Consider the following 16,583-nt stretch of genomic DNA (forward strand, 5'->3'; position numbering starts at 1 on the left):
AAACAAGATGGCCGCCAGGCAGCCATCTTTGATTTTGGCAGTTGAAGTTTGTTATCGATATTTCTTGAGAACTACTGAAGGGATTTTGTTCAAACTTCACATGGAGGTTACCCTTGGTCCCTAGTTGTGCCATACAGATTTTGAGGCTGATCGGAAAAACAAGATGGCCGCCAGGCAGCCATCTTTGATTTTGGCAGTTGAAGTTTGTTATCGATATTTTTTTGAGAACTACAGTAGGGATTTTGTTCAAACTTAACATGGAGGTTACCCTTGGTCCCTAGTTGTGCCATACAGATTTTGAGGCTGATCGGAAAAAAACAAGATGGCCGCCAGGCAGCCATCTTTGATTTTGGCAGTTGAAGTTTGTTATCGGTATTTCTTGAGAACTACCGAAGGAATTTTGTTCAAACTTCACATGGAGGTTACCCTTGGTCCCTAGTTGTGCCATACAGATTTTGAGGCTGATCGGAAAAACAAGATGGCCGCCAGGCAGCCATCTTTGATTTTGGCAGTTGAAGTTTGTTATCGATATTTCTTGAGAACTACAGTAGGGATTTTGTTCAAACTTCACATGGAGGTTACCCTTGGTCCCTAGTTGTGCCATACAGATTTTGAGGCTGATCGGAAAAACAAGATGGCCGCCAGGCAGCCATCTTTGATTTTGGCAGTTGAAGTTTGTTATCGATATTTCTTGATAACTACTGAAGGGATTTTGTTCAAACTTCACATGGAGGTTACCCTTGGTCCCTAGTTGTGCCATACAGATTTTGAGGCTGATTGGAAAAACAAGATGGCCGCCAGGCAGCCATCTTTGATTTTGGCAGTTGAAGTTTGTTATCGATATTTTTTGAGAACTACAGTAGGGATTTTGTTCAAACTTCACATGGAGGTTACCCTTGGTCCCTAGTTGTGCCTTACAGATTTTGAGGCTGATCGGAAAAACAAGATGGCCGCCAGGCAGACATCTTTGATTTTGGCAGTTGAAGTTTGTTATCGATATTTTTTGAGAACTTCAGTAGGGATTTTGTTCAAACTTCACATGGAGGTTACCCTTGGTCCCTAGTTGTGCCATACAGATTTTGAGGCTGATCGGAAAAACAAGATGGCCGCCAGGCAGCCATCTTGGATTTTGATAGTTAAGGTTTGATATCCCCATTTCTCATAAAGTGCTGAAGGGATCTTTTTCAAATTTAATATGTAGGCTCCGCCTAGGGCCCTTGTTGTGCATATTGCATTTTTGGACCAAACGGTGAACAAGATGGCCGCCAGGCCGTCATTTTGGATTTTGATAGTTAAAGTTTGTTATGGCTATTTCTCAGATTGTACTGAAGGGATCTGTCTCAAATTTCATATGTAGGTTCCTCTAGGGACCTAGTTGTGTATATTGCATTTTGGGACCGATCGGTTAACAAGATGGCCGCCAGGCAGCCATCTTGGATTTTGTTATTCAAAGTTTGTTATCGCTATTTCTCAGAAAGTACTGAAGGGATCTGTCTCAAAATTCATATGTAGGTTCCCCTAGGGCCCTAGTTGTGCATATTGTGATTTGGGACCGATTGGTCAACAAAATTGCTGCCTAGCAGCCATCTTGGATTTTTATATTCAAAGTTTGTTATCACTATTTCTCAGAAAGTATTCAATGGATCTTTCTCAAATTTCACATGTAGGTTCCCCTAGGGCCCTAGTTGTGCATATTGCGATTTGGGACCGATTGATCAACAAGATGGCCGCCAAGGAATCATCATGGATTTTGAAAGTTGAAGTTTGTTACCGCTATTTCTCAAAAGGTACTGAAGCGATCTGTCTCAAATTTTATATGTAGTATGTTTGAAAAAGTTTAAAAAGTAGAGAAAAGATCCATCTTTCCTTTGTCAGATATAGATCATTCTTTGGTGGGCGCCAAGATCCCTAAAGCTCGTGTCTTTTGTAACTTTTAAAAAATAACTCACCTGTGTGGAATAAATTCAATATTCAACAACCACTAATTGTGTAACCTCTATTTCTACAGAAGGTGATAATGAAATTTTACATGAAATATGAAATACTTGTATGAAAACTGATACAGCAAGGGGATGATAAATTGACTTTATAATTTAAATTATTGGGTGTATAAAACTGATATTTCTACAGGAATGCAATAATTAATATAAAAACCTGATATTTCTACCGGAATACAATTATGAAATGTATAAAACTGATATTTCTACAGGAATACAATTATGAAATGTATAAAACTGATATTTCTACAGGAATACAATTATGAAATGTATAAAACTGATATTTCTACAGGAAAACAATTATGAAATGTATAAATCTGATATTTGTACAGAAATACAATTATGAAATGTATAAATCTGATATTTCTACAGGAATACAATTATGAAATGTATAAATATGATATTTGTACAGAAATACAATTATGAAATGTATAAATCTGATATTTCTACAGGAATACAATTATGAAATGTATAAAACTGATATTGTATAAATCTGATATTTCTACAGGAATACAATTATGAAATGTATAAATCTGATATTGAATAAATCTTATATTTCTACAGGAATACAATTATGAAATGTATAAATCTGATATTTCTACAGGAATACAATAATGAAATGTATAAAACTGATATTTCTACAGGAAAACAATTATGAAATATATAAATCTGATATTTCTACAGGAATACAATTATGAAATGTATAAATCTGATATTTCTACAGGAAAACAATTATGAAATATATAAATCTGATATTTCTACAGGAATACAATTATGAAATGTACTAGAAATTGTCACCGGGACAATTTGACGGGCTTTTCACCTAAAACATAATCCGGTCAAGGTCATTTGTATTAACAAACTTGACAACCATTTATTTCAGTGTCCTGCATGCGTAATATAAGATCTCTAGGCCTTCCAGAACTTGAGAAGTAGTCATTTGGATATTTTAGATTTTTTGGCCCCTGTGACCTTGAATATAGGTCAAGGTCAATCATATTGAAAAACTTGGTAGGCATTTATGTCAGCATGCTACATGCCTAATATTAGGTGTCTAGGCCTTCTAGAATTTCAAAAGAAGATTTGTTAATGATTTCGACGAAAAATTGCACTTTTGAACTTTGACCCTTATTTACAACCGAAAGTTCACATATAACAGAAAAGTGGTAAGTAAGTTAATTGTTTCACTTTCAATTCTACATAACATATCCAAAAATCAAAGAAATTGGCCGTGTGGTTAACGAGCTACGGCTGTCTCAATGAGCTGTATTTTCACTGGATCATTTCCATAGCTCTAAAATCACAAGCACTCTGTGACCTTGAATGAAGGTCATACTCGTTTATTTTTTCAAACCTGATAGTCAACTACCTAAGCTTACTTCATGCAAAATATCAAGCCTCTATACCATGTAGAACTTGACAAGAAGTTGTTTTTGTGATTTTCACCGAAAACGGCGAATTTCCATTATGAGTCAATGATGAACCGGAAGTTGACATTTTAGAGAAAAATGTACAATTACAAAGTTTCTCAGTATTCTATTCTACATAACATATAGGAAAATGAAAGGAATTGGCTCAGTGGTTAACGAATTATGGCTGTCTAGGTTAAACCGGAAGTGACGTCATTGCAGCCATATCTGAATTTGAATCAACACCATATTAATAAGAATTAGACATGGTAATAAGTGGAAGATCTTGTGTGAGTTTGGGCTTGATCGGACTGGTGGAATCAGAGGAGATGTTTCAAATATAATTGTCGAAATTTGCAATAAAATCTTAGTTAAATATTAAATATGTCATAAAAAATTAATTAGTGGATCAATTTTAAGTTTGAAGACATTAAAGTCTTCAAATTGGCATACTGCATCGATGTGATGCAAAAAAATTGACGAAAATTGAATAATGAAAAAAAATCTAAAAATAGTAACATTAGGTAAACTTTGACCTCCAGCGAGCTTTTTAATGAGACATATTTTGTGGAAAGATGTCATGGGTATAAGTTAGATATATCCATCCCCTACCATAAAATTTCTTCAGATTTGAAATAGCTTTCATACTTATTGAGTTATAGCAGTTTTTGTGTTTTTAGGTTTTTCGTCATGGCGGCCATATTGGATTTTTTGACCTACTTAATTTTGTTCATGGAACACCTCCACTTACATGGCTTAAGCATACTGAAATAATTTTTATCCTATGTCTTACCGTTTGTCCGATAGAGCGTTCACAAAAACAGGAAGAAGAATAATAATAAGAATAAGAATAAGAAAAGAAACTGACTAGAAATTGTCACCGGGACAATTTGACGGGCTTTTCACCTAAAAGCTACTTTGTTCAAGGTCATTTATAAAACACTTGGTAGCGCTTAGTTTCAACGTACCAAAAGTCCAATACCAATTCTTAGGCCTTTCAGAACTTTACAATAAGTCATTTGAAGATTTTAGGATTGTTAGCCCGAGTGCCCTTTGATATAGGTCAAGGTCAATCAAATTAACAAACTTGGTAGGCATTTATGTCAGCATGCTTCATGCTTAATATTAGGTCTCTAGGCCTTCTAGAAATTGAGAAGATTTTTTAATGATTTTGTCGAAAAATTGCATTTTTGAACTTTGTCCCTTATTTCCAACTGGAAGTTGACGTTTTACAGAAAAGTTGTAGGGAAATGAATTGTTTCATTTTTGATTCTACATAACATATCCAAAAATGAAAATAATTGGCTCTGTGGTTAACGAGCTACGGCTGTCTCAATGAGCTGAATTTTCACAGGATTATTTTCATAACTCTACAATCACACGCACTCTGTGACCTTGGATGAAGGTCAAGCTCGTTTATTTTTTCAAACCCGATAGTCAACTATCTAAGCTTACTGCATGCAAAACATGAAGCCTCTATACCATGTAGAACTTGACAAGTAGATTTTTTTCGTGATTTTCACCGAAAAAGGGCGATTTTGCACTATGAGTCAATAAACAACCAGAAGTTGACATTTTAGAGAAAAATGTACGATTACAAAGTTTTTCAGTATGCTATTCTACATCACATATAAAAAAAATGAAAGAAATTGGCCCAGTAGTTAACGAGTTATGGCTGTCTATGTTAAACCGGAAGTGACGTCATTGCGGCCATATTTGAATTTGAATCAACACCATATTAACAAGAATTAGTCACGGTAATAAATGGAATATCTTGTGTGAGTTTGGGCTTGATCGGACTGGTGGAATCAAAGGAGATGTTTAAAATATAATTGTCGAAATTTGCAAAAAATTCTTAGTTAAATATAAATTACGTCATAAAAAATTAATTAGTGGACCAATTTTATTTTTGAAGACATCAAAACCTTCAAAATAACATCTTGAATCGATGTATTGAAAAAAGTTGCGGACAAAATGAATAATAAAAAAAAATCTAAAAATAGTCATTTTTGGTAAACTTTGAACTAATAGCGAGCTTTTTAACGAGATATATTTTGTGGAAACATGTATTGAGTAAAAGTTAGATATTTCCATTTCCTACAATAAAATACCTTCAGATTTGAAATAGCTTTCATACTTTTCGAATTATAGCAGATTTTGTGTTTTTATGTTTTACGTCATGGCGGCCATTTTGGAAATTTTGACCTACTTAATTTTGTTCGTGGAACACCTTCAGATACATGATTTTCACATACTGAATTAAATTTTTATGACGTAATTAATATTTAACTAAGAATTTTCTGCAAATTTCGACAATTATATTTTAAACATCTCGTTTGACTGATAGAGCGTTCACAAAATCAGGAAGAAGAATAATAATAAGAATAATAAGAATAAGAATAAGAAACTTAAAGAAAACAATAGGTCTTTTCACAAATAGTGAAAAGCCTTAATAATAAGAATAAGAAACTTAACGAAAACAATAGGTCTTTTCACAAATAGTGAAAAGCCCTAATAAAACTGATATTTCTACAGGAAAACAATTATGAAATATATAAATCTGATATTTCTACAGGAATACAATTATATAATGTATAAATCTGATATTTGTACAGGAATACAATTATGAAATGTATAAAACTGATGTTTCTACAGGAATGCAATAATGAATGTATAAATCTGATATTTCTACAGGAATACAATTATATAATGTACAAATCTGATACTTGTACAGGAATACAATTATTAAATGTATAAATCTGATATTTCTACAGGAAAATAATTATGAAATGTATAAAACTGATATTTCTACAGGAATGCAATAATAAAATGTATAAAACTGATATTTCTACAGGAATACAATTATTAGCTCATCTGGTCCGAAGGACCGCGGTGAGTTTATGGGATACCGCAGCGTCCGGCGTCTGGCGTTTGGCGTCCGTCAACAATCGACTTCTTCTCAATAACTGCTGGTCGGATTTCAACAAAATTTGACTGGTAGCATCCTTATGGGCTACTAACTGAAAATTGTACAAATGATGGGGCTGATCCCCCGGGGGCCTGAGGGGCAGGGCCAAAAGGGGTCAATTTGGCTATTTCCATATAAACAACTTCTCTGAAACCAAGCATGAGATAGCACCTATAATGCAATGGTAGTATCCTTATAGGGAGGGGATTCAAAATTGTACAAATGATGGGGCTGACCTCCCGGGGGCCTGAGGGGCGGGGTCAAAAGGGGCCAATTTGGCTATTTCCATATAAACGACTTCTTCTCTGAAATTAAACATGGTATAGCACCCATAATGCATTGGTAGCATACTTATAGGGTGGGGATTCCAAATTGTGCAAATGATGGGGCTGACCCCCAGGGGGCCTGAGGGGCGGGGTCAAAAGGGCCAATTTGGCTATTTCCACATAAACGACTTCCTCTCTGAAACTAAGCATGGTATAGCACCCATAATACAATGGTAGCATCCTTATAGTGTGGGGATTCAAAATTGTGCAAATGATTGGGCTGACCCCCCGGGGGCCTGAGGGGCGGGGTCAAAAGGGGCCAATTTGGCTATTTCCATATAAACGACTTCTTCTCTGAAACTAAGCATGGTATAGCACCCATAATGCAATGGTAGCATCCTTATAGGGTGGGGATTCAAAATTGTGCAAATGATAGGGCTGACCCCCCCGGGGGCTTGAGGGGCGGGGTCAAAAGGGATCAATTTGGCTTTTTCCATATAAATGACTTCTTCTCTGCAACTAAGCGTGGTATAGCACCCATAATGCAATGGTAGCATCCTTATAGGGTGGGGATTCCAAATTGTACAAATGATTGGGCTGACCCCCAGGGGGCCTGAGGGGCGGGGTCAAAAGGGGTCAATTTGGCTATTTCCATATAAACAACTTCTCTGAAACCAAGCATGAGATAGCACCCATAATGCAATGGTAGCATCCTTATAGTGTGGGGATTCAAAATTGTGCAAATGATAGGGCTGACACCCCGGGGGCCTGAGGGGTGGGGTCAAAAGGGGTCAATTTGGCTATTTCCATATAAATGACTTCTTCTCTGCAATTAAGCATGGTATAGCACCCATAATGCAATGGTAGCATCCTTATAGGGTGGAAATTCCAAATTGTGTAAATGATAGGGCTGACCCCTGGGGGCCTGAGGGGCGGGGTCAAAAGTGGTCAATTTCCATATAAATAATTTTTTCTCTGCATCTTAACATGGGATTACGCTCATAATGCAATGGTTACATCCTTATAGGGTTTGGATTCAAAATTTTGCAAATGATTGGGCTGACCCCCCGGGGGCCTGAAGGGTGGGGTCAAAAGGGGTTAATTTAGCTATTTCCATACAAACGACTTTTTTTCTGCAACTAAGAATGGAAGAGCACTTATAATGCAATGGTAGCATCCTTATAGGGTTGGGATTTGAAATTGTACAAATGATAGGGCTGACCCCCGGGGCCTTAGACGGCAGTAGATGCGAGGTCAAAAAGGTCAATTAGGCTACTACTTTCATATAAATTACTTTGTCTCTGAACCTATGTATTGGATAGCATATTTGTATGGTATCAAGAGCATCATTGTATGGTTGTGATTCAAAATTAAACTTTGGGAGTCAATTTTGCTTATTTTTCTAATTGTCAAAGTCTTGTGATAATTACTAACAAAAAACCAGGTGAGCGATACAGGCCCTCTGGGCCTCTTGTATAATGTATAAATCTGATATTTGTACAGGAATACAATTGTAAAATGTATAAATCTGATATTTCTACGGGAATATAATTATGAAATGTATAAATCTGATATTTCTACAGGAATGCAATTATGAAATGTATAAAACTGATATTTCTACAGGAATACAATTATGAAATGTATAAAACTGATATTTCTACAGGAATACAATTATGAAATGTATAAATCTGATATTTCTACAGGAATACAATTATGAAATGTATAAAACTGATATTTCTACAGGAATACAATTATGAAATGTATAAAACTGATATTTCTACAGGAAAACAATTATGAAATGTATAAATATGATATTTCTACAGGAATACAATTATATAATGTATAAATCTGATATTTGTACAGGAATACAATTATGAAATGTATAAATCTGATATTTCTACGGGAATGCAATAATGAAATGTATAAATATGATATTTCTACAGGAATACAATTATATAATGTATAAATCTGATATTTGTACAGGAATACAATTATGAAATGTATAAATCTGGTATTTGTACAGGAATACAATTATGAAATGTATAAAACTGATATTTCTACAGGAATGCAATAATGAATGTATAATTCTGATATTTCTACAGGAATACAATTATGAAATGTATAAATCTGATTTTGTATAAATCTGATATTTCTACAGGAATATAATTATATAATGTATAAATCAGATATTTCTACAGGAATACAATTATGAAATGTATAATTTTGATATTTCTAAGGAATGTAACGATGAAATGTATAAATCTGATATTTCTACAGGAAGGTAATGATGAAATGGATGCTGGGCCTTCTAATAGTCTCAAGGAAGATGACACCCCAACTCCTCCCTCCAAACTTGACCAGAAACTACAGGTATGATTGAAAAATCATTTCTAAATGAATTGTTTTACAATCTACACCTTATTGTAATACTGCAGTTGTCTGCCCTCGACAGCTGGTATTCATTACAGCATCCTTCATACAGTTATCTTATTATATATATATCTCAGAGCTATTTTTGCAAATTTTGCAAGGGCGACACTTAGGTATCACTATGTCGGCGTCGGCGTCTTGGAAATGGTTTTCTGGTGATAACTTAATTATTTGTTGCCAGATTTCAACCAAATTTGGTGTATTGCTTTATATTAATGAGATCTCAAATGAGTTTTATAATGGTCAAAATTTGTCAATATTTGCAAGAGTTACGGGACTTTAAAATCGCTGAAACAGATAAATCCATGGTTTCCGCTTGATAACTTAAATATTTATTGTCCAATTTCAACCAAATTTGGTGTATTGCTTCATATCAATGAGATCTTAGATGTGTTTGATACTGGTCAAAATCCATCAATATTTTCAAAAGTTACAGGACTCGATAACTTCACCTTATTGTTAACAATATTTTCAACTGTAAATAACTACTTTTTGTGATGCTGTGCAGGCGACACATCCACTTCAGTGGAATTTTTGTCCTAATTTGCAATATTTCTGTTTTTTTGTTCTTATTTTCTCTGATTTGATTATTCACTTTTTTTGTGTATATATTTTTATTCAACATATGTAATATTACAACATGTGATTTATACATCAGTTTCATATCAATAAAAAAAAAGTCTCCCACAATATTTTAATGTATAATCTTCAATGTGTTGTTTCTTGATATAGAAACAACTAAGGGTTACTGTAATAAGTCAATCAAATCTTATTTTACTGACAAAATACAACAAGTGATGGGAGTGTCGCTGATGTTATAGCTCGCTCGCTTGGACAGTAGGTCACACAGCAGGTGGATGATGCTGTGAGGTACCCAGCGCCAAATGTAACAGGGCCTCTCATTGGCTATCACGGCCACTGAAAGGCGGGCCATATGTTACCTGGCTTTGCACTTTACCTTAGTCTGATCTAGTGTCAGGCTGATACAAATTCATTTCTCGGATAATAACCATATGTAAATGTATTGTACTACTACAACTATGATCAATGTTCAAATAACAAATATGCTGTTTATAATGTTTCTTCAACTATAAGAGGCAAAATCCAAGGCAAACACAACACACACATAATTCTTTACATACACTGCCATGTTTGATTTACCAGAAACCATCAAATATGAAACAATCAACAGGTAGGCCTAAACAGTTAAAAAAAGTCTACAAAATTAGAATAAACATTGTGAAACACTATAATCATTTGGATTTTACCCAGAATAATTTTTCAAACTCGAGTTAAAAAATCTGTGAAATCATCTTTTGTAGTAAAAAATTGTGTGCGAGTCGAAATGTGCTTACAAACATAATTTAACCATGGAGGTAGATAAAAGGATAATAATTTTATTTTAGAAATGTTGGATATTGTTGAATTTAATTGCAAACTTACATGACACACGTGAATTATATCTTTTTTACCAATGGCTGTTTTGCTACACTACTGTCAAAGGGACAGAATCGTAGCTCTGACGACGAGCATCTGGAGAAATACTCCGTTCATCGTTCAGAGCTTCATTGTTGCAGCCAGGTGTTATATAATGTCAGTCTCCGGATTTAATGTAGGGGAATATATATTTCGACTCATGCGATACAGATTACAGAAAAACATGGCTAACATACGACTTTACTGAATAACGCAGTTACATGTACAACTTTACAAATCAGATTCATTTCTTCTTAATCTGTTGGGAGAAATGTGGATATTTGTGAATTTATTTACTATGGACAGCGTGCCCCCTGACTTTCTCTCATCAGGGGTAAAGTGTACCCCTCCTCTGAAAATTTGAGGGGTACAAGCATAAATCTAGGGGTACAAGCAAAATCTAAACAATCATGAAGCATTTCATCAAGCTTTGATCATAAGACAATGACACAATCCAGTATATTCAATTATCGACTCCTTGGGTGACATAAGGGCAATTTTTCTTACATTGATCTACATTTTCAGACGATGTTGCATTCACGGATTTTCTTTTGGTGGTAGAAGGACTCGCAAAGAAATCGCTAATCGCACGCTTTTTTGACGGCTCCATGTTTACAACATCAGACAAGTAAACACCGCTGGTGTTACGCCTTACGATCTTTAGTGTGTGATAGCGCCCATAATCAAATAGCGAAACATTATTCAGGTTAGGAAATAACCTAGATCGATGGGTCGTCATGATCAGTCAATCAAAATGCAGGGAAATCGCCAGTAGCAACCAGCTTACAGAAAGATCAGGACGATGTTGTCTCGTCATTTCTTCCGACAATTTTAATATATAAATTATAAATAACAACTGTTTTCAGTTTTTACACCCATTTTATTAGCTTTTACACCCATTTTATCGTACGTGCAGTGTACCCTCGGCTTCCAATTTGTGTACGTGCATATTACTTTTGATGCGTGAATCACGTACACCTGTACGTAATGGGGGCACGCTGTATGGAAAAGACTGTTGTGACTGAGACTTAAAGAGGTGATATGTTTGATAATACCGATTTAAAGATGTGGCAACATTGTATGTTCTTGCTATTTTGTTCTTCTTATCTTAGCCACGCCCACCGAGCTATCCCAACCAATCATAGCCGAGATTACATACTTCAATTGTCTAATTGCTGTATCGGCTTGCGCACCTATCATAGTAGCTACTGAGCCGTGTGACATCAGTTGATAAGTCATGGCCTAAACCAACACTTGTTGTATTTTGTCAGTCACTATATTTCTTGTTAATAGTTTATCATTTGCAAAAAAAAAGGTCGACTGGAAGGCGGAAGCTTGTCATCCAGCTGTTCCATTAATCTCGTTTCTCATTGTATATGGGATAGCGTATATATTTTAAATATAATATTATAACCTTTCAATAATTTTTATTTTAATAAACTTTTTAATGTAATGATTACGCACTCCAAGGGATATGTAGATAGCTTCTGCTATTCATAGCCACTATGAAAATTAGAAAAATATATTCAATCCCTATATGTCAACATTTACCCCAAAAACAATTGATTGCCATTGGGGATTGAAAGGTACCACAAGGTCATGTGTTAATAGTATATGAGCTTAATTGTCATGGCGTGGCATCCATCGTCCGTCCGTCAACATTTCCTTTAAATTACTACTTGTCCTACAGTTCTGCATGGATTGTAACCAAAGGAGGTGTTGCATGGTCGCCCACGATAGATTTTTAATTTTTTGGAGCAAATACATCAATTGGCACTTTATAAATAACTCAAAATCAATAATGAAATGTCAAAATTTATTAAACTTGGCAATGGGGACATACAGCTTGAAAATGTGAAAATACCGAACGCATTTCAACATATTATAAAAGAAACTGTAGACTAAGTGTATTTGGAAAAAATGTCAAATAAAAATCTATTCCCCTATAAAAACAAACTTGGGGATTTAATGAAACTATTGAATCAAAGTTGAAGTAAATTCCGTACAAAGTTGAAGTAAATTCCGTTATGATAATTACAGCTGATAGATACAGATTCTCAATGTAAGTGACCAGTAATCACATAAATTACTGGGAAGGAAAGAATCATGAAACCATATACATATATGGGTTGACCACATATAGAATATATGGGAAGAGTGACTTGAAACCATTATACACATGGGAATAAGGTGGCGCAGTAACCATGTTGCAAGAACATGGGAAGGTAAATGGCGCAAGAAACCATTGTGTAAATGGGAAAATAAAGACTTGTTTTATGCATATATTGGAAGGTATATAATAATAGCTAATATACAAAAGAACAAAACAGAACTAATCTAACTACCATTGAGATGAATTAAACATTTAAGAAATAGTAAAAATTTCACAATATGTTAATAGGTATATGAAGCATCATATACTTAGTTGAACATGAATACAAAATGTATATGGAAATAACGATCAAACTTAATTAGTCCCCAAGGCACTAACAGACACAGGAGAGTGGCGGGGATGGAGGCGGTACGTTGAAATCCTAGATGAACTTAGCCAGCTTCATCAACAAAAGTCAGCCTAAGAATGAAAACGAGGCTAAGTAAACAAAGAAATTGAGGAATAAAGGGAGATAACTCTAATAGAGACTCTGAGAAACTTTGAGTTTATAAACCAAGATTATTAATCATAATCTTAAATTTATAAATAACTCAAAATCAATAATGAAATGTCAAAATTTATTAATCTTGGCAATGGGGACATACAGCTTGAAAATGTGAAAATACCGAACGCATTTCAACAAACTGTAGACTAAGTGTATTTGGAAAAAATGTCAAATAAAAATCTATCCCCTATAAAAACAAACTTGGGGATTTAATGAAACTATTGAATCAAAGTTGAAGTAAATTCCAAATACAGATGTTATGATAATTACAGCTGTAATCCCCAAGTTGGTAAAAGTAATATGTTATATATAGGTAAAGAAATAACCAGCCTTAGTTCTCCCTGTGTCTGTTAGTACAAATATATATATATATATATAAGGTAATATCTATGACGATTACAAAGGTGTATGTAGTGTACATACGTGATTAATGTAGGAATCTGGTGTTACAGATTTGATTTTGAGCATCTTTCAAAACATCTTTTGAAGTATGAATGTAACGTGTATAACAATCTGAGGTCCAACGACCCAATGTTTGAATTAAATGATCTTCGAGACGAGCCACATGGGAGGAAGTTGCAGCTCCAGATCTAAAAGAATGACCATTATACAAATTTGCATCTAAACCTATTTTGGTTAACAAGCTTTTAATGTGTTGTATGAAAAAGGTCCTCGACAGAGGTTGTCCTTGACCATTTACATAAAAAGAAAGACAAGGGTTGTTTGCAAAAATCTTCCTCTTAAGACTAACATATTGCTGTGTAGCTAACACTGGACACATATTCGAATCATTGGCATAAATGTGAATAACGACACCTTTTCTGAAAGGATCTGTTTTAGATTTCCTTAATGTGAGCTCTATTTTGTCTTTCAATACAATAACATCACTAGTACACAAGTTAACATTTTGATCAAATTGTCCTTGCGAGGTAAACTCTCCACAGCGCAAAAAAACCAAAAAATGCAACTAAACATGCAGATTTTAACATACTGTCAATAAAACAAGAAAAGACATTGCTATCTAGAGTAGAGCATATGCGACACAATATATTAGCTGTAATAGGCAAACACACTCTTTTACTGCTACCAGCTTGTTTCTTTTTAATGGCAGTTAATATTGTTTGTAAGCCTGTAAAGGTTTGCCCATTAGGTTTTTCGAGGGGGTGAAAACCCCAGTGTCTCACATAATAAAAGCGAATACCACACAAGTACAGTTTAATTGTGGAGTGACTAAATAGTAAACATTCGCTACTATATGTACAGAATCGCAGTAATAACTGTTCGTTCACTGGGGGCATGGAACCAGGTGACCATGAAGAGCCATTTAGTCTGAGGAAACGGAAATAGGCTGAAACTCCTATATCATACTGATACCGCGTACGATCGGACACAGCATACTGCCACAAATTGTCTAACTTCTGGTCCAAAGAATCTGTTCCAGGGGAGGGCAGCGGGTTGGGTGAAGATCCGCATATGGTGCTAGTCTCCTGAATCTGGCTATCTGAAAACGAGATAGAGCATCAGCAATTTCATTTTTTATGCCAGGAAAATATTCACTATAAACAGCAAAATTGTTATTGGCTGCACACATAATGAGCGTTCGCATGAGTTTCATAATAATGGGTTCTTTAGATCTGCCTTTAGATATGATTTGAACAGTAGCTTGGTTGTCACAATAAAACTTAATGCGTTTGCATGTCCACTGATCTCCCCACAGAACTGCTGCGACGACGATTGGATATAACTCTAAGAAAGCCATAGAGAGAGTTCCATCTGTGATGTAGGGTAGATCTAAAGGCCATTCTTCAGAGAACCATTTCCCTTTGAAAAAACCACCAAAACCTTTAGTGGATGCTGCGTCAGTGAACAGAGTAAAATCTGCCGCAGTAGTGATAACTGTCTCATAAAACAGGGATACACCATTCCAATTTTGGAGAAAGAATAGCCACATGTATAGATCATCTTTACAGTCACGAGTCAAATGAACAAAATGATAGCTTTCTTTGACGGACGCCATGAGTCTATAAAGATAGGACACGAAAGAGCGACCCGGTAATATCACTCTCATAGCGAAGTTCAAATGCCCGAGAAGTTGCTCCAATTCTTTCCTCGTACACGATTTCTGGTGCAGAATAGTATTGATAAACTTGGTTATACGGTCGACTTTGTCTGATGGTAACCGCGCTTCCATTTTAACAGAATCTAAAATAATCCCGAGGTATTCAATGGCACAGGTAGGACCCATCGTCTTCTTTGGGGAAAGTGGAATCTTTAGTTTATTGAAAACCATAGTGATAAGAGCCATGGTACGGTCACTGTCACAGGACGGGTTATCGATGGTCAAGAAATCATCTAAAGTCAAATGATGACTTCAAGTTTTCACTGCAATTTATATAATTTTACTACAAATGAATTGACTTTCCACTCCCCTAACTTTGTAAAATATTTATATCTTCATTGTGAAATAACAACCTGCAATCTTATTAACTAATTTGCATTGCTCTATCCAAACAATGGCTTAATTTATAAAATAAACCTTATCTTTAAAAAATTATATCTGTAAACATTTTTTCAATTAAAAATTTTTTTCTTTTTGAATAAAGAGGCTATATATTCCATTGGATATGTATCCACCCGAACATCTGTAAGATAAGTCAATATCTATAGTCATAGGATATGTATCCCCCCCTAACCTATGTCAGATAAGTCAATATCTATAGCGGTAGGATAAGTATCCCCCCTTATCTATGTCAGATAAGTCAATATCTATAGCCATAGGATATGTATCCCCCCTTACCTATGTCAGATCAGTCAGTATCTATAGCCATAGGATATGTATCCCCTTAACCTATGTCAGATAAGTCAATATCTATAGCCGTAGGATAAGTATAACCCCTCACCTATATCAGATGAGTCAATATCTACCATTTTAAAAATAAGCAGAAACCATTCTAACAATTGTAAAAACCAAAAAAACCTTACTGACCATGGGTGACCATGGTAACCTTCATGTTTGGTAAGTCAATATGCACAGTTTACAATGTAAATCTACCGTGTTTAATTGATGTAAAATCCTCTATGTGCATCATATATTTGAATGATTTTTATCAAAACCTGATGTTTTTGTTGAGAGTTTTGAGATATGATTGAGGAAATACTTGTTTTTCAAAGTAAAACTTCACATGATTTTTTCAATTGTTTTTTGAGGCAGTCATACACACAAACTTTGGTTAGTAAAGTATCTAGATCATGTAACAGAAATTCCAATTGAACTCTTTCCGCCTTTTTAAATAAACATATTTCAATGTTAATTAACAATCAATGATAAAAAATCACGTGAAGATATGCTTAATGGTATGACAATAAAAACAAAAAAAATC

The 16,583-nt window shown here is 34.8% G+C and overlaps 1 protein-coding gene across 2 annotated transcripts in view; it reads left to right on the forward strand.

Moving 5' to 3' along the window:
* The window catches only part of LOC138316392 (poly [ADP-ribose] polymerase 2-like), a 107,401-nt gene extending 98,370 nt beyond the window's left edge, over window positions 1-9,031 (forward strand). Inside the window, exon 9 of one of the 2 annotated variants that reach the window (XM_069258092.1) lies at window positions 8,918-9,031. In XM_069258092.1, coding sequence (XP_069114193.1) covers window positions 8,918-9,016 — 99 coding nt within the window. In that variant the 3' untranslated portion in view covers window positions 9,017-9,031. The remainder of the gene's footprint in view (window positions 1-8,917) is intronic. The other variant, XM_069258091.1, reaches the window with a different exon arrangement.
* Window positions 9,032-16,583: the final 7,552 nt, after the last annotated feature.

The sequence above is a fragment of the Argopecten irradians genome, chromosome 2 (assembly GCF_041381155.1).
Source record: "Argopecten irradians isolate NY chromosome 2, Ai_NY, whole genome shotgun sequence".
NCBI lineage: Eukaryota > Metazoa > Mollusca > Bivalvia > Pectinida > Pectinidae > Argopecten > Argopecten irradians.